General features: G+C 41.0%; 1 protein-coding gene across 5 annotated transcripts in view; it reads right to left on the bottom strand.

Annotated features, from left to right (window-relative positions):
* LOC149149662 (uncharacterized) overlaps positions 1-23,172 on the bottom strand; it is a 483,557-nt gene that overhangs the window by 416,838 nt on the left and 43,547 nt on the right. For all 5 annotated transcript variants that reach the window (XM_089439017.1, XM_089439016.1, XM_089439019.1 and 2 more), the window contains one exon: positions 8,746-8,807. In XM_089439017.1, coding sequence (XP_089295143.1) covers positions 8,746-8,807 — 62 coding nt within the window. The remainder of the gene's footprint in view (positions 1-8,745; positions 8,808-23,172) is intronic.

Genomic DNA, 23,172 nt, shown 5'->3' with positions numbered 1-23,172 from the left:
AAGGGGACTAGGGGACAAGAGCACAGACCCTGCCCATTCTTTTCGTCGAATCCCCCCATTAATCCATGCCTAGAAGTGTGCATGATAAGCAAACTGTAAAACTCAATTACCAAATGACAAGGCATACCTTTAGGTTCGAGAGGCCCACCTTCAAACATACGATCATGACAGATGGGTGAGGGACCACATCGCTGACTCAGGGGGCGAAGAAGTGGCACAATGAACTAGTGGATGGTTGCAAGGGGTTGTTGGCTGCCAGCTGAGGACCATCTTGGAGAAAAAAATTCTCCTAGGGATATCACCCACAAAATGGTGGGTAACAAGCCTCATTGGCGATCAGTAAACATCTGACAAGGTCAATCATCATTGGAATTTGACTAGAACATCTTGCTAGCTATTCAACTCAAACACATCTTCCATAGTTGGCAATTTGTGCTTGAGGGACCACATCGCTGGCTCAGGTGGCGAAGAAGTGGCACAATGAACTAGTGGATGGTTGCAAGGGGTTGTTGGCTCTGGCTCAGGTGGCGGAGAAGTGGCACAATGAACTAGTGGATGGTTGCAAGGGGTTGTCAGCGGCCACCTAAGGACCATCTTGGAGAAAAAAATTCTCCCAGGGATATCACCCACAAAATGGTGGGTAACAAGCCTCAATGGCGATCAGTAAACATCTGACAAGGTCAATCATCATTGGAATTTGACTAGAACATTTTGCTAGCTATTCAACTCAAACACATCTTTCATAGTTGGAAATTTGTGCCCTTACCTTAGGGCATATCATCCACCAAAAAGTGGGTAACCCCTAGGAGAAAAAATTTCTCCTCTTTTGACATCCAACCAACGAGCAACCCTATACAATCAACATATAACATTAGCCATGATCCTCCACTTCTTGCTTCGGTCGATTTCTCTCCCATCCAACATTCCTTCTTAGAGGAAGGTGGGTCATCCATTGGCAAGTACTTTAACCATTCTTCCAACCATGTGCTTTCAGTTAATGTTATGGGCATACCAATATGAATCACGAGGAAAGCTGGATGATTGACCAATCCCAATTGTATTCTTGTTCCCTTACTTCACCTAGGAGGTTAGTCTTTGACCCTAGTACAGTGCAACCTCCTTTGAGGCCTTAGGGTATTAGGAAGTGTGAAAATTTATAAATTGAAATTCCATCACTGCAGCAACTGATTTATTTCACCTAATTATTCTCAATAAGTTATTTACGAAATTCCTTTAGCAAATATTAAAATAAATTCTACTACAGTTATCACACAATTACCCAAAGAAAAAATACATGCACAAGAATCAATCACATTGACACAGTTATTTTTGGACAACTGTCCCCGGAAAAACCCAATGCGGGAAAACCAGTGCAGTAGATAAGGGCTTTATTAATCTTCAGCAGCAATTGATTTTACAGAGAAACTGAAAGAAAACCCTTGAGACTTTCCCTCTGAGACCGTCTGACACTTTGGAGACCCTACTCCCACTTCTGCGTCACTCTGATTGACCCAGCGTGGCTCTAAGTGGCTCTACGTCCCTCTGCGTAGGCCCTGCGTCTCTCTTTCTACCCTGTCTTCCACTGTCCCTGCGTCACCTCCTCCTCGATCTTCGCCTATTGCTGAAACCCTCCTCTTCCTCCACCCTGCAACTCCCTCTGAAATCGATCTCCTCTTCCTTGATAATCGAATTTCCTTGAGATACTAAGTATTTGTCGATGTGTCTCCAAATGACCCTTAAGTCTTCTCTTATACTTTTCCTGTTGATGAATCAACAGTCGAGATTAAGTCCCTAATCAACGGCTAAGATTAAAACAGACTTGATCCTCGTCTCTTAGAAGCTTCTCATCCTTATCTTTATTAATACCCATTAATATTTTTATTTTCCTAAGTTTAGACTTAGGAACCCATTAAAAATATTAATTATTTTAATAACTCCTCATCCGGATGGAATTTCTCAAAACGATTTCTGGGTCTTGGAGATCTCATGTGCCTTAGCCTCTCCTCCAAATTTCAAGGCTAGAGCACATCTAATGCTACCAAAAATCAACACTCCCTCTCAGCGAGGAATGTGCTCTAACAATGTTTCACTATAGAAACATCACACTGATCTTCCGCATCAGTACCTGTGCTAATGCTTGGCTTGCTGCCTCACATCCCCTGCACTGTTGCTTCCTGTACTGTTGCCCATGACACTACCATTGCCACTGCCACTGCTGCTCCTGTACTGCAGCTCCCTCTCAACCTGTTGCATCATGCTGCCCATAGCACTGCCACTGCTAACTGTTGCACTGCAACTTCTAATACTTATCCATTATTGAAATGGATTCTTTACCATCCCCATCTTCTCCCTGAAATGAACAAACTTTGTTCTTCCTAGAGCCTTGGTGAGGATGTCTTCCACCTATTCTCCTGTAGGGGTGTACCTCAATTGTACTGCCCCTCGTTGGACACAGTCTTTGACGAAGTGACGATATCAATGTGCTTCGAACGATCATGAAATACTGGATTCTCAAAGAGCTTGATGCAACTCTGGTTATCACACATGAACCTAGTCACTTCCATCCTTCTCCTGAATAGATTCACAAGCAATTTCCTAAGCCATATGGCTTCGCACGAAGCTGTGCTAGTTGCCATATAGTTTGCTTCAACTGAGCTCAGAGCCACGGGTTTATGTTTCCTACTGCACCAGGAGGTCATTCCTGATCCAATGTTGATACAATACCCAGTTGTACTTTTCCGATCTACTTAACTTCCAGCCCAATCTACATCAGTGAACCCACTCATCCTGATGTCATTGCCTCTAGTGTACAATAGTCCATGCTCAATTGTTCCTCGTATATACCTAAGAACATGTTTGGTTGTTGCCCAGTGCGCCCTCATAGGTTCTACCATGAATTGACTGAGGGTGTTGACAGTGTAACAAATGTCTGGCCTGGTATTGACCAGATACATCAGGGTACCTATGAGTTGCCTGTACAAGGTGGGATCAACATCTTTATCTTCTGATGCGTCAATCTTCTTCCAGTTGGTGATCTTTGGAGTAGCCATAGGTCTACAGTCTTACATCCTGAATCTCTTCAAGATTTCTATAGCATATCTCCCTTGTCCCTATAAGATCTCACCCTTCTGCTGCCAAACTTCCAACCCCAGAAAATAATGCATCTGTCCCAAATCCTTCATGTCGAATTCTGTGGCTAGGTTCTTCTTGCAGTCTTTGATGAGCCTGGATGATCCTGTCAGGAAGAGATCATCCACATATAACACTAGGATTAGAGGCTCATTCTCTACAACCAGATAGTAGAGATTAGGGTCTGCGTCACTCTTGACGAACCCCATCTTCTGCAAGTAGCCATCAATTCGACCGTACCATGCCCTAGGTGCCTGTTTCAGCCCATACAAGGCTTTCTTTAATCTACATACATGAGATTTCTTCTCATGTGTCTCAAAACCTTTTGGTTGTTCGATGTATACTTCCTCTTCTATTACCCCGTTCAAGAATGTCATCTTGACATCCATCTGATGAATCTCCCACCCCATTTGCGCTGCAAGAGATATCATGGTCCTAATAGAAGTATACCTGGCTACTGGGGTGAAGGTTTCTTCGTAGTCTATCCCTTCCTTCTGAGCATACCCCTTAGCCACGAACCTGGCTTTGTATTTCTCCACACTGTCGTCTGCAGCATATTTGACCTTGTAGATCCATCTTGAACCTACCATTGATTTATCCTGAGGCCTAGGTACCACTTCCCAGACATCATTGACCATTATAGAGTTGTATTCCTCCACCATAGCATCTACCCATACTTGATGTTGAACGGCCTCCTGAAAACTAGAAGGTTCCCCAACCTGAGCTACTAAGGCCTGGTATCTGTCTGGTTGTCTTTGCTCCCTTTTACTATTCTTGGGTGCACCAATGAAGTCTTCTGCATCCTATAGAATCTGTCGGAGTTCCCAGCTCGTTCTTCCACTGGTAGTAGGTACATCTATCAACTCCTCTTCTTCCTGAGATTCCTCCTGTTCTGAAGCCTTGTCTTCAGGAGGATTTCTGGTACCAGTTTCCGCTAGTTGAAGTGGTCTGACCAACGGCTTGTCTTTCCACTGCTCCTCGGAAGGCATTTCTCGAGATTTTCTAAAAGCTCTATCCTCCATGAACTTTACATCCCGCCGAACTACTACCTTTCTACTCCCTAGAAGATAGACTCTATATGCCTTAGCATTATCACTATATCTCACAAGATAGCATTTCTCAGTAGTTTGATCTAATTTCTTTCTCTTCTCTTCGGGTATACGAAAATATGCTAAACTCCCAAATATCTTGAAATGACTGACTTCAAGTGTCTTCCCAGTGAAGACCTTCTCCAGAGTGATTTTGCCCAATGCCCTGTGAGGAGTCCTATTATGGACATAAACTATCGTGTTGCATGCTTTTTCCCATAGGAATTTAGGCATATCCTGATCATATAACATTTCCCTAGTTGCTTCCAGAATAGTCTTGTTTTTCCTTTCTGCTACTCCATTCTGCTCCGGATTGTAGGGAGTTGTCCACTCTCTTCTGATGCCTTCCTTAGCGCAAAAATCGGTGAAGTCTTTGTCAACATACTCTCCATCATTGTCCGAGCGCAACACTTTTATCTTCTTTCCTGTCAAATTCTCCACTAGAGCCTTGAACTCTTTGAATCGACCGAAAACCTCATCCTTGGTTTTCAGAAAGTAGATCCAAATCTTCCTGGAATGGTCATCGATGAAGGTGACGAAGTACTCGGCACCACTAAGATTTTGTGGACATCAGTCCGCAGATGTCTAAGTGTATCAATCCTAGCACACTCTTCGCCCTATTGTTACTTCTGGAAAACGCAGCTTTGGCATACTTGCCCAGAGCACACCCTCTGCATACATCATCCCGTTCAGTACTTAGTTCTAGAACTCCTGATATTGTTTTCCTAAGAATTCTTAAAGCCCCATGGTGTAAGTGTCCCATCCTCCTGTGCCATAGCTCATTCAAGTCTTTGTCTCCATTACTGCCTATCAGTGCCATTGGTGATTCTAGCTGTAACCTGTACAACCTGTTACTTCTGATTCCAATCTGAGCCTTCTTTTTCCAACTTGGGTGTTTGACATATACTTTCTCCTTAATGAAGAAAACGTCATAGCCCTTGTTTTGAAGTTGAGATACAGAAAGTAAGTTCATCCCCAATCCCGGCACATGCAGCACATTGGTTGCCCGAAGTCGCTCTCCTGCTTCGGTTTGAAAAACTATGGTACCTCTTCCTACTGGAGTACACTTTGCCTTATTCCCCATGGTGATCTGAAAATTCATTCTTTCTTCCTAATAATTTGAGAAACATTCCCGGATTCCTGTCATATGCCAGGAAACTCCACTGTCTATGTACCAAACCTCTAGGGAGGCAGAGCTTGCAAGGCAAGCGGCTTCTTCTTCCAATCTGGAAGCTAACATCGAATATTCGTCCCTTATGCATTCTTCTGGAAATTTGTGCGAGTCACTTCGAGTCGATGCCTCTCCATCATGCTCTTGACCCATAATCAATTTTCCTTTCCTGTTGTCGGATCTCTGCTCTGATACCATGTGAAAATTTCTAAATTGAAATTCTATCACTGCAGCAACTGATTTATTTCACCTACTTATTATTCTCAATAAGTTATTTACGAAATTCCTTCAGCAAATATTAAAATAAATTCTACTACAATTATCACACAATTACCCAGAGAAAAAATACATGCACAAGAATCAATCACATTGACAGTTATTTTTGGACAATTGTCCCCGGAAAAACCCAATGCGGGAAAATTGGTGCAGCAGATGAGGGCTTTATTAATCTTCAACAACAATTGCTTTTACAAGGAATGATTTTACAGAGAAACTGAAAGAAAACACCTGAGACTTTCCCTTTGAGACCATCTGACACTTTGGAGACCCTACTCCCACTTCTGCGTCACCCCTGCGTCACTCTGATTGACCCAACGTGGCTCTAAGTGGCTCTGCGTCCCTCTGCATCAGCCTACATAGGCCCTGCGTCTCTCCTCTGGACTCTCTCTTTTTGCGCTGTCTTCCACTGCCCCTGCGTCACCTCCTCCTCGATCTCTGCCTGCTGCTGAAGCCCTCCTCTTCCTCCACCCTGCAACTCCCTCTGAAATCGATCTCCTCTTCCTTGAGAATCAAATTTCCTTGAGATACTGAGTATCTGTCGATGTGTCTCCAAATGACCCTCAAGTCTTCTCTTATACTTTTCCTGTTGATGAATCAACGGCCGAGATTAAGTCCCTAATCAACGGCTAAGATTAAAACAGACTTGATCCTTGTCTCTTAGAAGCTTTTCATCCTTATCTTTATTAATACCCATTAATATTTTTATTTTCCTAAGTTTAGACTTAGGAACCCATTAAAAATATTAATTATTTTAATAACTCCTCATCCGGATGGAATTTCTCAAAATGATTTCTGGGTCTTGGAGATCTCATGTGCCTTAGCCTCTCCTCCAAATTTCAAGGCTAGAGCACATCCGATGCTACCAAAAATCAACAGGAAGGGCACTATTGAGGAAGCACTAATTGAAGTAGTGTGTCCAAGGTAATCCATACGTACCACTTTTCATCCTTCCCCTATACTCATCTCTGTTCTTCGGGTTGGTGATCATTAGACATTGAGATTGGCACCCTTCATCTTCATCCTTGAGTCTGGCCCAGGAATCTTAGACCTAGAGGTCGATGGAGCTAAAAGAAAGATAAAAGCATAGAAAGCCACAATGAAAGAAAAATGCAAAATGCAAAAGATGGTTGGGGCATTTATTTAGCGCATGGACAAAAGCCTAGCATGAGCTCTACCCCCCTCAATAGCCATCATCCAATTCCTCAAGCATTTAATGCTTCATCTAAAAAAAGGAAATCTTGAATGCCCCAACCCTGATGAGCAATAAACTACTTCATCTTAAGGGGGTAATGAAAAATATCAAAAGCAAGCTTGGGCTCCTAAGCTGTGCACCTAATAAAATCAAATCATAAAAAGTATAAGGCGCACTACAGGGACAAAAAAGAACCCATGTTGGGTGTGATCCCCAAGTGATTTTGATGGCTTAGATGCCCCTTGGTCACAATTTCTTAGACCACAGGTTAATCCTGCAAGTTATGGACTCATTAGCAAACAAAAAAAACATCTAAAAGTTATTTTCTTAATTTTTGTTGGAGCTCAGACCTGAAGATATGTCATGTTCTTTCCTAGGTGAAATGTCTGATATGTGACTATCATCTAATGCTTCTCATTGAATAGATGGCAACCACCTGTTTTGTTATCAAGAAAAACAGCACTGAAGGAGAAACTCTTATCACCAGCTTGTTGACAGTCTACCAATCTAGACATTTTCAAAGACTCCACAAACTGATCTGCAAATTAGTTGAAGCCATCCCCTCCAAGTCACCTGTTGAGCAGGTCACATAGACCCCTCCATACAAACTGTAAGGAAAAATGACCAACATTTCCACAAAACAAAGTTAAAAGGACCTTCCAATCTGTGTTCATATCTAAAACTGACAGTAGCCATACCGCTGCTCCTGGAACAAACTCGTAGACCAAAAATACCAGTAACCTATCACAATTGTCACAAATCCATAGTGCTTTTCCCAAGAATAGATCTAGGGCATCCCATCACTGAAACCTTCCAATGACTTCCTACCCATGCAGAAGCCCTACTATCCATACACTGATTACAAGAAGGTTTCAAAACACACTCTGAACCCTGTTAAAAGTTCAGTACATGATAAACAGACCTGCATCTATAAACCCTAAAGCTGAAAACTTTAAAGAACTCTCACAAAACTGCCACTAATGCTAGATTTGAAAATACCTTTGCTAAATGGAAAGTACTGACAGCAAAGTAATAAGAATTTGCAACACTCAGGAAAATTGGACGCAGGAAAGGAAAATGATACACATACTCATGGAAAAACTGCATATCAAACAGATAGGGTGCTCAATTGTCTTTATAAAACAAGCAGAGGGGCTAACAATAAATCTGGGCTACATGCATCAATTTTGACAGTGTCAAACCCTAGATGCCTAGGATAGAATGCTTTCATGAATAGAGCTTCCAAGAAAAGCACACCTTCCTAAAGTGAACTAGGCACCCACATCTCCTTGGTAAGTGAGCCCCTTCTAGAATAGAAATTAGAACTATCCTCATGCACACACCCTACTCTCCTAGTGAACTGCACCTATCTAAATCTAATTTGCATGTGAATTAATTTTGAAACTGAACTGAAGACAGAAATAGCATATATGTGTATGGCTGGGCATGAATATGTGTGCCTTCGTTGTTAGATCCTTGAAAACTGCTGAGCCGTCACCTACTGCTACAGACTGCTACAAGTCTGTTGGGGAGGACTTTAGGAAAAACAGGTAGATATTCCAACATACAATAGACAATGTTCCGGCTAAAACCTTGGATATATATTTCTATTAGTAGTTTTATCATGAAAATCTTACTTAAAAACAATAAGCCAATGGATCAAACTGTATGCATTTAACTACTAGAGGCAGCCATAAATATTGTACATTCCTGCATGGATTCCTTCTCAAAAATTGGAAAAGGAATGTAATATTTCATTATGCTCTTGCTGCCATACAAGAAAAATGGCTTTAGCGAATACATATACCTAGCAAATGATATAACATTATTACATAATAAACCTTGTAGGAAACAACCTGACAAGAAAAGTAACATCTTTTCCATACCTTCCAGCAGCATCTGCCTTTACTGTAGTGAGAATACCCCGCCAATTACTTGCCAAAATATGCTACACAGCCAGTAAAAGGAACAATTATGCTCTGAATGAAAGCAAAACATTGCAATCAGAAACAGAAAATTCTCGTTCATGAAACTCAAGTACCTCATATAAGCATAAACTTACAAAAACTCAAAAAAACAAATGCCATTTCTTTCATGTTATAATAAATTTCATTCATTAGACACAAAAAACCCACACTGAAATCAAATCAATACTACAAAAATGGTTCAAACAATTTGACCTTCCATACTCTTTATGTCGAGGAGCGGAGATTATATTATTTACAAAACTGTTGTCGGCTGCTTTTTGGTCCAAAAAAGCACCCCAAAAAAGCAAGCATCATTAGGTTTAATTCTGAAAGGGTTAACCCCCTCATGTAGGAATTTACAGGGTAAATTCCTCAGATAGAACAACAAAGGACACGGCTCACAAACAGATCATAGATCAATACACCAGTATTCTTGACGAGGTTAAAACCCTCAAAGAGGGAAACAGTCCACGACCTGAGTCAACGCAGCCACTTCAGGCAATTTATTAATAAAAGAAAGAAAATTTACATAAGCTTTTCTCGTGAACGGTCACCCTACAAATGACCCTCCATGCTCTTTAAATAGAGATCATGGACCAATCCGGTGTTAAGTCACGCATCAAGTGTCGGTAATACCGAAGAGAGAATGAATCGTCAGATCAATTAATGTCTAAAACATATCATAACCGTAGGATTGTAAGTTACAAAAGTACATAGTAAAGAAACACACTTTACCTAACTCTACACTAGGCCAAGTTATACTTAACTATTTCCTATGTGTTGAAATATCCTAACATCCCCCCTTAAGAACAACTTGGGATAGGATTAAGGATGTACAAATATGACACAATAGGAGAAGGAGGGAGGCATTAGATCCTATCCCCCCTTAGTGACAACTTCTTGAACTCTAACCATAAATCGAAGCTTAGTAAACTTTGCCTCGTGAGAGCCTTTGTAAAGATGTCTGCAACTTGATCATCTGTTGAACAATATTGCACTTCAAGAACATGGTCAAGAATGAGTTTTCTGATGAAGTGCATGTGTAGTTCAATGTGTTTGTTGCGCTGATGTTGGACTAGATCTTTGCATAGTTGAATGGCACTTTGATTATCACACCAAAGTGTAGTTGGATGTTGTTGCTGAAAGCCAAACTTTGACCGGATCTGACGAAGCCACAGGGCTTCCTTACTAGCTTCTACGATGCCACGATAGAGAAATGGCACTTTGTTTCTTGCAAGCCCATGTAATAGGTCCAGAACCAAGAGTGAAGACATAACCTGCAGTAGACTTCTGATCATCAGGGTCACCAGCCCAATCGAAATCAGTGAAACCAACCAATAGAGGAGATGCTTCTGCATTGTAATGAATCTCAAACTGAACTGTACCTCGAACATAACGAAGTATTCTTTTAGCTGCTTTCCAATGACTCTCATGTGGGTTTTGCATAAACCGAGCAATAAGGCCAACAGCAAAGGAAAGGTCAGGACGAGTATGGGTCAGATACAAAATTTTTCCTACAAGCTAACAGTATAAGGTAACATCAACTTCAGGGGAAGTACAAGTGACTGAAAGTTTGGCTCCAGACTGAAAGGGAGAAGGGGCTGGCTTACAGTCTTCCATGTGAAAGTGGCGTAGAAGATCACAGGCATGCTCGGACTGGGAAAGGGACATACCTTCCTTGGATTGCAAGACTTGAAGACCAAGAAAATAATGCAAGTGTCCTAAGTCTGTCATTTCAAACTGCTTTTTAAGGCTGGACTTCACATGGTTTATAAAGTTGGGATCAATGTTGCACGAAGCGGGAGCGAAGCGGAAGCGTTTTTTGGAAGCGGAAGCGCAGAAGCGTCATTTTCCAAAAATCTAGGAAGCGAAGCATCCGCGGAAGCGTCTGCTATATATATATATATATATTTTTATATTTTTTTGCATTTATACTCAAAACAAACATCCCAAATAGCAAATTAATTGTAGAAGACATGAAAACATGCATATTTTTGCATAAATCAAGATAGATATGGCATCCATGATTCCATTGTAGTGACGGTGTAAGTTGTGGAAGTGGCACTGAAACTGATGAAGAAGAACCCCCTGTTGTTGGTGTTGAACCATGGAACCTAGGAACCAAGGGACCAGATGGGGGTGGGGGTGGCATATCAACACGATCATCATCATCCTGTAATCGCTCAAAAAATTCATGCAAAAAAAAAACACTAGTTAACAAAAAAATTAAAAACATGAATTAGAGAAATGCTTTATAAGGAAAAATTGGAAAATTCATACCACAATGAATGGACATACCTTGATAAGAGCATCCTCTAATTGCTCTAATCGCAACACTCCATCCTCCAAATTGGGCTCCTCTGGATTCTTGTCCCAAATCAACATGTCTTTATTAGACTTTGCATCTTCACAGTAATGGGACAACAATCGCAAGTTGTAATGAACATAAACCAAGCTCTCTGCCCGGTCTAAATTCAACCTGTTCCTTTTAACACTGTGGATGAAAGAATAAGAGCTCCAACACCTCTCTGCAGAAGAAGTGTTTACCACCTGTGACAGCACCCGCAATGCCAAAGCCTGTAGAAGTGGAGTACCCCCTCCATGCATGTTCCACCACTCGAGAGAAGAAAAAGTCTCTCGATCTTTAATTGCATGCATGCTCCCAAATGGACCAGTGTTAAGCGTATAGTTGCTCACCTGTCTCCGTACCAATGCAGCGTCCTCCTCATCAGGGATTAATTTACTCAATGCAGCCATATATTTTTGGTGAACCTCTTGATCTTGGTGTGGTTTTCTCCTGCTTCCCCCCCAGGTGCTGGTGTTGAAAGCCATGATGGATGATAGTATTTAGGTGTCAAAACATATGCTAATGCATGCAATGGAACATTTAGCATTTCCCATCGGTTTTGCACCTCTACAGGAATATAATTGTACAAGGTGGTATCTCTAGGCTCAACAATGTCTTTAATCTGCCCCAACATGCTATCCATTTGCTCATACACCTCCCCAATTACTGGTCGATCTGAATCTGCAAACTTGATCATGTAATAAATTGGTTTGGTGAATTGCAAAACATATTTAACCTGTGACCAAAAGTAACTGTCAAGAACAGTGTCCTTGACTTCATTAGCACCATCTCTGTCAGTGTTAATTTCATCCCATGTTTCAGCACACACCAGATTAGTTAAAGCTTGTCTCACCTTCACTAGCCGCCTAAAGGTGAGGTAATAACTAGCAAATCTTGTCTTTGCAATTTTAAGCAACTACAACTTGGAGTAAGTGCCATAGAAGTAGTTTACCCTTGTATGCCCTGTGATGAATTTAGTGAGCTGCTTCCCTCTCCTGTAAAGCTCAGTAATCCACCCACATTCTTTGTGCTTCACAATATCATGCATCAAAAGGTTCAATGTGTGAACCAGGCACCCAGACCAAAAGATGTGTGGATGAGTACGCTCAATAATTTTTCCTGCTGCCTTACAATTTGCTGCATTATCTGTGATCACTTGAACCACATTATTCGGACCAACATCTTTGATTGATTTCAATAGGAGATCTGCAATGTTTTGTGCAGATGCAGTGATGGAGGAGGAGTCATGACATGTAATAAATACTGCACCACTAGAAGAAACACCAAGAACATTTATCAAATGTTGGTTTCTAATATTTGTCCACCCATCTGATACAATGGATACCCCAGAATCTACCCACTCATTTGTAAAACGTGTCAAAGCTCTTTGAACCTTAGCTTTTTCTCTTTCTAATAACACTGTTCTAGCTTTCTCATAGTTGGGGGCCTTGTATCCTTTTGGGGCTTCATTGATGGCCTTTACCATTTCATGCCAATAGGGAGAGCGAAGCACATTGAATGGTACACCGCAAGCACAAAGAAAACGAACTATCTTTCCATCCACATCATCCCTCCCAGCAACATTAAGGAAATCCCCTATTGTTCTTCTACCTCCAGAGCTTGCAGAAGTACCATGAGGAGATGAGCAGCTACCAAATTTAGAGGTTGCACAAGCTCTTTGAACCTTAGCTTTTTCTCTTTCTAATAACATTGTTCTAGCTTTCTCATAGTTGGGGGCCTTGTATCCTTTTGGGGCTTCATTGATGGCCTTTACCATTTCATGCCAATAGGGAGAGCGAAGCACATTGAATGGTACACCGCAAGCACAAAGAAAACGAACTATCTTTCCATCCACATCATCCCTCCCAGCAACATTAAGGAAATCCCCTATTGTTCTTCTACCTCCAGAGCTTGCAGAAGTACCATGAGGAGATGAGCAGCTACCAAATTTAGAGGTTGCACTTGATTCAGAATGAGTTCTTTGTTTCTTGTTTTTTTGTTGTGCAGCCATCTCTATTTGGATGTATTTTCTTCTTTCTTCAGTTGAAATGTTTGGGCAAATTTGTACCCCCACAGGACCCTTTTTTTCATCACTATCCATCACCCCACAAAGATGTCTCCTCAAACGGGTATATGAACCACAATATGGTTTTCCTTCATGACAACCATGAGGGCACACAAATTTGTAAGATCCACCACCCTTTCCCCCATCAAGTTTGGTCACATAGTTCCACAAGGGTGTTGATGTAGCTTTCCCATCTTGTGTTTCAGTGTCCTCTTCAGGTTCATCCCCTTCCTCTTCAAACCCTTCCTCCTCATCATACATTGGGTCACTCATATTGGGACCACTGTCCTCTTGTGTTTCATCTCTTCTATTTCTATTCCCCCTTGCCATCATTAAAACCAAGAGTGGAATGATACATAGAAGCCAAAAGAACACCATCTTGGAATATGGATATAGGTGGTGGACAACCTGTAAGTAAAGGAGCAAGTAGAAACAATGGGAAAGAGTAGGAGAGGGAGGAGAAAAATACAAAAAAATTGTCAAAAAAATAAGGGAGTTTGGGGTTTGAACTTACCTCTTTAGCTCTTGTAGATGAAGTCCTCCAAGCTCCTCCTCCTTCACTCCTCCAAGCTCTCCTCTCTTCTCCTCTCCTTTCCTCTCTTCTCTTCTCCTCTCCTCTCCTCTCTTCTCTTCTCCAACTCTCATAAACTCAAAGTGAGAAAATGAGGAATGAATGGGGGCTTTATTCTTTTCATTCCTCACCTTAACCTCACTCTAACCTCACCCTAACCCACCCCCTTAATGCTAAGTTAACATAACTTAAAAAAAAAATTAAAAAAAAAATGTCTTTTTCCCCTACGCGCGGCCTGCTTGCCCGAAGTGTGCGCTTCCCCCTCCGAAGCGTCGCGCTTCTGAGACCCGAAGCGCCGTACGAAGCGCGCTTCGAAGGCATGGAAGCGGCGCTTCCGTCCGGCGCTTCGGAAATTCCAGGAATCGGCTAAAAAACAGGAAGCGCCGCTTCAGGCCACGCTTCCTAGGCGCTTCCGTACGGGACGCGCTTCGGGGCTTGGATCCGCCGGGGGGGGGCGCTTCGTGCAACACTGGTTGGGATCACTACCAGTAAGGATAAGATCATCAACATAAAGAACAAGAATGATAAGAGACTTACCCACTTTCTTGGTGTAAACAGTATTGTTAGAATGACACCTAGAAAATCCAGTATCTAAAAGAAAGCCATCCATTTTGGCATACCAAGCCCGAGGGGCTTGCTTGAGACCATAAAGGGATTTCTTAAGCTGACATACAAGGCTGGAGTTTGGTTGTATAAATCCAGGAGGTTGTTCCATATAGATTTCTTCATGCAAGTCCCCATGCAAAAAGGCAGATTTAACATCCATCTGATGGACTTCCCATTTGAAAGAGGCAGCAAGGGAAAGAACAAGGCGGATAGAGTTCATTTTGGCAACAGGGGAGAAGGTTTCAATATAGTCAATGCCTTCAACTTGTGAAAAACCCTTAGCAACAAGACGAGCTTTATGTTTATCAACTTTTCCATCTGGTCCATACTTGGTTCTGTAAACCCATTTGCATCTAACAAGTTTTCATCCCTTTGGAAGAGGAACAAGATCCCATGTATCATTTGCCAATAATGAACGATATTCTTCATTCATAGTTGCGTCCCAATCTGGATGGCCTGAAGCTTCTGCAAAGGTGTCAGGATCATAATTCGCTGAAGCTTGAGCCAGTAAAGAAGAGGCTCTATCAAACTGAGAACATGTACGTCGCTGATCTGTAGGATCACCTGCAAGAGCACCTGTTGCATCCCGAGTAGCACGGACCCATTTTGGAAGCTGAGGAGCTGAAGGAGGATCCTGAGAAGGTGGGGGAGGATTGTCATCCTCACTGTCATCATCTAAATAAGAAATATTTTCAGAAGTAGAAGGGATAGAGAGAGGTGGCACATCCGTCGAACTAGGCTCGTAGGCCAATATATTTTCAGCAAACTTTACATCTCTTCTAATGATAACATTTTTTGACTTAAGTGGAATAATTCTATATCCTTTGACATCTTCAGAATATCCAACAAAAATACATTTTTCACTCTTATGTTCTAAAACTTTATGTTTCTCATCTGGAATATGGGCCCATGCTTCACTTCCAAAAACACGAAAGTGACTTACATCTAATTTAATTGAGCTCCATGCTTCTTCTGGAGTGATATTATTTAAAACCTTAGTAGGAGTGCGATTTACTATGTAATTTGCACAGTTAATTGCTTCTGCCCAAAAATTAAGACTAATTCCTTTAGATTGAAGCATACAATTACCCATTTCCTTTAAGGTGTGATTCTTCCTTTCAGCTACACCATTTTGTTGTGGAGTATATGGAACAGTATGTTGCATTTGAATTCCATGCTCAGTGCAAAAGTTGATGAATTTGTTGTTAACATATTCTCCGTCATTATCAGATCTTAGCTTAAGAATTTGATGTCCAGATTGTTTCTCAACAAAGGCCTTAAAAGCCAAGAACATGTTAAATACTTCACTCTTGAGTTTTAAGAAGTATACCCAAGTGCATTTGGAGAAATCATCAATGAAAGTTAATAAATACGTGTAGCCAGAGAATGAAACAACTGGAAGTGGACCACATAAATCACTATGCACAAGCTGTAAAGGGGCTGAGGCATGCCAAGAGGCACGTTTTTCAAAACTATCCCAATGATGTTTTCCGAGTACACATCCGGAACAGACACCATCTCTGCAAGATACCATAGGAAGACCTGTCACCATATTTTCTTCACATAGATTTTGAAGGGAATGATAGTTTAAGTGACCAAATCGCTCATGCCAAAGTTTGCTCACTTCATCATTATGAGCAACAAATACCGAGGGAAGAATTGATGACCCAAAGTTTTAAACTTATACAACCTTGTAGTCATCAGCAATGCCAGAGCTAAAATCTGTCTAGGATCTCTTAGGTCCTTAATTACAACATCGTGAGGTGAAAATTCAACAACTTTACCTTCACCTGAATGAGTTATCTAATATACAGATAGAAGGTTGCAAGATAAGGTTGGAACACATAATACATCATTAAATTGACCATTGTCTAGATGAACAATTCCAGTCCCTACAACACTAAGAGATCTATCATCACCAACATATATATTTTTGGTGTTACAATCATTTAAAGAAGAAAACATGGCTTTGTTTTTGGCCATGTGATAAGAAGCTCCAGAATCAATGAGCCATTCATGAGAATGAGAAGAAGAAGATACATTTAGTGCATAACCAGACTGAGATACTTGACAACCACATGTAGAAAGTGTTATTCCTGAAGATGAAGTTGAAGTTGAAGAGTGCTCCAAATGGATGTTATACTTCTTCATTGTTGCTTCCAAGGCTTCCATCTTCTTAAAGCATTTAGATTCTAAGTGGCCATCTCGATTACAAAAGTTGCAATGTCTATCAGTCTTCTTCCCTTTGTTTTTATTTTCCTTATCATTTTGTTGAATTGTTTTTTCATTTTAAGACTGAAATTGCATAGGACCCTTGTTTGGTTTAGGACCATTCCTTGCTGCTTCTTACGATTCTTTGAATTTGGTTGTTGCTAGGCGGCTAAGGCTTTGTTAGAAGAGTTTCCAAGATTAAGAAGACCAATATGTAAGAGTTTTTCTTGTTCTCTTATTAAAAAATCAAAAAAGGCATCAAAAGAGGGGGACTTGTAGTCTTGTCCTTGAGAATAAAGGCTTCTCTAGTAGAATGGAAGGTGGAAACGAACACAAAGTAGGTTGGTCCCAACTTAGTAAGAATGGAATAGATAAGGCTACCATCTTCTTTCTTAACCTTAACACCTTCCAAGAGAAGTCTAAGCATCTTGAACTTGGACAAAAAATCTTCAATGGAAAAAAAATTATTAGGGTCCAACGTAAGCAACTCATTTTCGAGTTGATGGGCTCTAATTTCATTTTTAATTCCAAAAACTTTAGTGAGTTGTTTCATTGTTTCATTGGGGGTATCAAGTTCTGCGATATGGAATCTAAGGTCTGGAGAAATAAACATCCCTATTAACCCATGTGTTTGATCTTACCTATTTCCCATTTGGCTACCTTATCTTCATCTTTAGGTTTAGTTTCTTGGCCTGAAGCTATTCTATAAAGACCTTTACTTCTAAGTAAATCCACAATGTAAGACCACAATTGGAAGTAGGTGGTGTTGTCATGAATAACTTGGAATGGACTTTCCATTTTAACATAAACTAAAGTTGTAGATGCTAAAACTAAGTGTTCCAATGGAAAGATCTCGAAAAATTAGGCCGATTAAAAAAACACGGCTCTAAAAATGACTTCTGGATGAAGAAGTTATGGCTTTTGAAGAAAAGTTGTTGAAGATGTCGACGAAGTGCGTGAATGTGCGGAAGTGAATGATAATGTTATATTTAAAAAAAATCCCCCCCCCCCCTCCCCATCTTTCCAAACTTAATCTAATTAGCTCACTTTAAAAAAAGATTTTATGTGACCCACTTTTATAAATAAGTGAAAGTCACTTTTACAATGGTACTTTATGAGCTACTCACTAAATTGTAACTTAAATAAAAGATAAAGAGACTTTAGAATTATAAGTGACTCACTTTTATAATGGGTGAGAACACTTTTACATAAAGTAACTTTAAAACATAAGTTACATGTGTTTTTTGAAAAAATAACTCAACAAAAAGAAAGACTTGAACCCAAGACCTCTATTCTCATAAAGTAACTTTGGACCAAGTGAGCTAGTTTAAAAGGTTAGTAATTTTTGGAAAAGAGGAAAGGTTTTTTTTTTTTAGTCACTGAAGCTTTGGGGTGCGTGCTTACTTGAAAAAACTCTTTTTGCCTACAAAACAAAAAACCACACAACCCAAAACGGACATGCAAAAAAACCAAACCTTATGGCTTGAAGTTAGCTTTCGCTGGAAACTAAATATTTTTCTCAATGTTTCTGATTTTCCAAGATCACACTAAGGCACGACGGAAAAGAGCATACGCATGAGAAAAATTCTTCCTTTCTATTTCTGATTTTCCCAGATCGCACAGAGTCGCGGGGCAAAGAGCATACGCAGAAATGAAAGGTATAGATCCGTATAAAAAATAGAGAGCTAAATAAACCGAAATAAACAAAAAGATGAATAACTAAAACTGCAAATAAAGACTGTATACCTCCAGATCTTAAAAATGGCGTAGCTAGGGCTAACGGAAACCTTTTCGAGTGAAACGAAAGGGGTTCCTCACTGGAACAGATGCTCCTAACACAATAGAGCAGTCTTCTCGGCCTGAAAGCAGTCGGAAACAGTAGATCTATGAAACGACAGTCGGATGCAGTTGTACCAACTTCGGATTTATATCACCAACGGATGCGGCCCTCAAATAGCTCTGATACCATGTAGGAATATACAGGGTCAGTTCCTCAGATAGAACACCAAAGGACACCGCTCACAAATAGATCACAGATCAATACACCAGTATTCTTGACGTGGTTAAAACCCTCAAAGAGGGAAATAGTCCACGGCCTGAGCCAACGCGGCCACTTCAAGAAATTTATTAATAAAAGAAAGAAAATTTACATAACCTTCTCTCATGAACGATCACCCTACAAATGACCCTTCATGCTCTTTAAATAGAGATCATGGACAAATCGGGTGTTAAGTCATGGATCAAGTGTCGTTAATACCGCGGAGAGAATGAACCGTCGGATCACTTAATGTCTAAAACATATCGTGGCCATTGGATTGTAAGTTACAAAAGTACATAGTAAAGAAACACACTTTACCTAACTCTACACTAGACCAAGTTATACTTAACTATTTCCTATGTGTTGGAATATCCTAACACCTTGGAATAGCAATAATCAATAAAGTGTATGAGCGAAACTCCAGGAATACAGCATCTAAAAATAGCAAGATCTTCTCCAAAATGGGGTACATTCTCCTAAGACAAAAATAACATGAGTGATGACTGAAAAACATGCAAGGGAAGGATCCTCATGAAATATGGCCTGGCTCCAAGAACAGAAAACATTTCTAAGTATAGAATCTCCCACAGTAGAAGCCAACACTGATATGAAATGGAACTGAAGCCTGAAATAGAATGCCATGCTCATCTAGGTGCACTCTCCATAAATAGAAATAACAAAGGCCAATAGGAATTTTGAAGAAGCATCCTCACATCATGCACCTAAGGTCTGAGCTAACTCCATGAAAGGTGGAACATTCTAGGCCACTGCACCTGAGATCTCCAAAAATAATATATGCATCTCGAGTGGCGCTCACCAAGAACCTCCTAGAATGTTCCAAAATGATCCAGGCCCAATAATATCGAACAAAAAGGGAATAATGAAACCCTAGGTTTCAAAACCCTAGCTATCACTTTTGTGAGGAAGCGAAGTCAATTGGGAGAACTAATTTAAAGATCCACCAATGGGATTGCCATTCACATTCTATAAGTGAGTAATGCATGCAATACTATCATCTAGAATCCATACAATGATTTTCAACAATAACTAGCACAATAGAAACCCTAAATAATTAACCATTCCATACATTAGACACAAAAATAAAAGATTTATCAAATCCAAGGTACACTTACAAGATAGAATGAATGAAAAAGCCTTTGTTGCTCCAAAATGACATCTCCAAGACCAAAGAAATAGCTCCAATAGCAAAATTCACCATAGATTCACATCTCCACAAGATACAAGCTAGGTCGAAATTATCTAAGAGGACCGAAAACAATGACAAGAAATGATGAACAATGAAATGTATCTATCCTCTACTTATATGAGGACTAGGAGTAGCAATTATGCCTAACAAAACCCCTAAAACAAGTTTGATGCTAAAACGTGATTGGGTTACAAGCCTACCCATTAGCTTTATCAAAATACGCCTAACTTTGGCCATACATGTGAGTTGTAGCTTCCATAATGTTGGCATCATCCATCATAGGTGCTCCAAATGCCATGTCCAAGGGTGATGAGGTATCCAAGAAGGTGTAGAAGCCTAGTACGCCCAAAAATTAAGGGTTGGCCCTCAAATTTACCTCACAATCTCATGTGGGGTCCCAAGATCCAGCTGGCGTGCCACAAAGTGGTCTCCATGGGTCTCCAACTACTAATTAGGCCTCCTTCCCTCTAGCGTTAAGGCTTCCTCTGGTGCAACAAGCCCTCCCTAGTCTCTCGGTGTGAGACCATCCTCATTTGGGCTCTAAATCAGCGCCTGGTCATCATGTCGTGTCAAGGCCAACCTAGGAGCATGTCGAGTTCAGTGGTGTCATCCTAACAAATCCTCAAATCTGGATCACAGTCAACCAACATCCTGTCCTAGAGGTGCTCTGGGACATGTGTCATCTAATAATGCTACTAGGGGGCCCTAGACTCTCAACGCTTTAGTTGTTTGGGCCAATGTACTCCTTTGAAGGGCTTGGGTACTACATGTGGAGTGGGTGCCCAAGGCTAACGCTGTCAAACCACCTAATAAGAATAACATGAATTCTAGTGAAAGCAACCAGTGATTACGGACCAAGATCAATAATGCATCTAAGTGGACCAAACTTGAATTTCAAGATCAATTTAATACTTCAAACAAGGATCCCTTTCCAAAATCAGGACCATGATCTCGCAAAGGCGTTTTCTCCCTAGGTTGGGGTGGCTAAAGGTCAACCCTATTAGGTGTTTCCAGCCCCCATGGAGAAGTAACAATTCTTTGATCCACCCTTCAATTGATAGGTGTTAGTGAATAATAATGTGGTAATGGATGGGAGAATACTTGATGGTCAAGTGCCATGGTCAAAGGGATCAGTTTATGGGGTGTTCACATCCTGAGTGTACAAATGTGAGGAAGGAGCATTTGTGGATGCAAGAGTTACTAGCTTGGCCTTGGTTTTTCCACCCCTCTTGTGTCTCTTTTACTTCTTGATTATTCCTCGTATTACTACTTATAGCTCAAGGGCTAGAGCTTGCTTCGTATCATGTAGCATTTTTATTACCCCTTTAAGATGAGTCAATTTTTCGCTCATCGAGGTGGGGAGTCGAGACATGCAAGGGCTCCTTTTTATGTAATGGAGCATCATGTGCTCAAGAACCGGATGATGGCTATATGACGTAGGTAAAGCTCATGCTAGGCTTTTGCCCACGTGCTACTTCTTATGTCTCGACCATCTTTTGCATTTTGATTTTTCTTTCTTTGGTTTGTTGTCGTCGTGATATGCTCTTTCTTTCTCTTTTAGCTGCATCAACCTTCCAGGGCAAAGTTTCTAGGCCCTCCTCAAGGTATGTGAACATATGAGTGCCAAATCCCCAAGAACCAATGACAAGTTGTACCCGAAGAATGGAGGTGACATATGGGCTTGCACTGTGGCATGGAAGATGTTATGACACTGGGAAGATGGAACACACTATCTCAATCATGGCTTCCCAGGTAGTACCCCTCCTATAACCCAAAGGGCCTTAAAGGAGGTCCCACTGGACTAGGGTCAAATATTAACCCACCAAGTAAGGTGAGAGAACAAGAATGTGGTGAAGGTCTATCAATCTTATAGATCACCCCATAATCCATACTAAATGCCCAAAAACAAACAAGCATAAGCACCCAATTGCAAAATGATCAAAGTAACCTTTGAATGGCAACCCACCTTCGTCCAAGTACTAATGTTGAATGGGTGAGAAGCACATGGTTGATACAAGTGGCAGAGGCACATGGCATATTATCATGTAATGGTGGCTAGCAAGGGGTTTTTGGTTGTCTGGTTGCCAGGTTGGCTGTCAAATGTAGGATAGAAAATTTCTCCTATGGGGTTACCCATTTTGGTGAGTAACAGGCTTAACACCTGACAAGTTGATGATCTCTATTTAAGTAGTGTTGAAATTTGGGTAGCTTAGAAGGTATTTAAGTGGAGAAAACCCATCAAAAGTAAGTTTGTTGTGCCATTTACGCAAATTTAGGGTTTTGGACCCAAAGTTGTGGGTTTGGGACCTAAGAAATTAGTTTTATATTCTAATTATTTGTTAATTGATTGGGTGGGAAAAACCCTAAAGGACCAAAGGTTTCCCAAATAACCTAAAGCAAAACTATAAATAAGAGGCCAAAGGAAAGGCCTAGACACGCAAGTGGAGGACATTCACTTGCAAAGAGAGGGAGACTAAAGGACCTAGCCGTAGAACTGCTTAAGAGGAGTTGCAATAGCAGAAAGGAAGTTGTGTTTGAAGTGTGTTTTCTGTTCAAAGAGGCTGAGTTGAGGATCTGAGCAACAGCAGGTGAGTCAAGGTCTATGGAGGAGTATTTTGGGTGGGTTCAGGATGGTAAAGGAATGGTGAAGGCCACGTACAAGGGAGGCAAGTCTATCTATGAGGGCCACAACCTGTCTAGGGCTGGTTGCACATTGCCTTGGCCCTAGAAGCAAGACCACAAGCTTAACAGAAGGCCTAGTTAGGGCCTCAAAGACTGCACACAGGTCATACGGAGGGTTAATAGGCTCCTTGAAGGTGAGCCAAGTTAGGACATAAGTGTTCTAGAAACTCGGTGGTGCTAGTATGTGAGGCCATAGATGATTAAGGGCAGCAGAGGTCTAGACAAGTAGTTTCGCGTGTCTGTTAGGTTTGGACAAAGACCTTGAAAAAATAGGTCTAGAGCCTCTTGGTTGGAGGAAAGAGTGACTGAGGTCTGGACAGGGGCTGCTAAGATCAAGGAAGAAGGTAGAAGTTGGTAGAAAAGGAGTTGAAGATTGTACCTAGGGCTGCCAGGTGTGGAATTTTTATCTATTGTAGCTACTGGAGATTATTCTTCTAACTCGGAAAATAATTCTGTAGTTTAAACTTTATTTACTACAACAAATAGCTCGGTGCTACTGACTTCTGCTTCTTGCTACACCAAGAAACCATCCGTGATCCAACACTGAAGCAATACCCGGAGGTACTTTTCCTGTCCATTGAACTGTCTGCCCAATCTGCTTCTGTGTACCCACAAAGTC

This window comes from Pinus tabuliformis, chromosome 9 (assembly GCF_031772625.1).
Source record: "Pinus tabuliformis cultivar Carrire ecotype Pingquan chromosome 9, CPIR1, whole genome shotgun sequence".
Lineage (NCBI taxonomy): Eukaryota > Viridiplantae > Streptophyta > Pinopsida > Pinales > Pinaceae > Pinus > Pinus tabuliformis.
The sequence above is the reverse complement of the archived record's forward strand: the minus strand, read 5'-3'. Positions and strand labels throughout refer to the sequence as shown.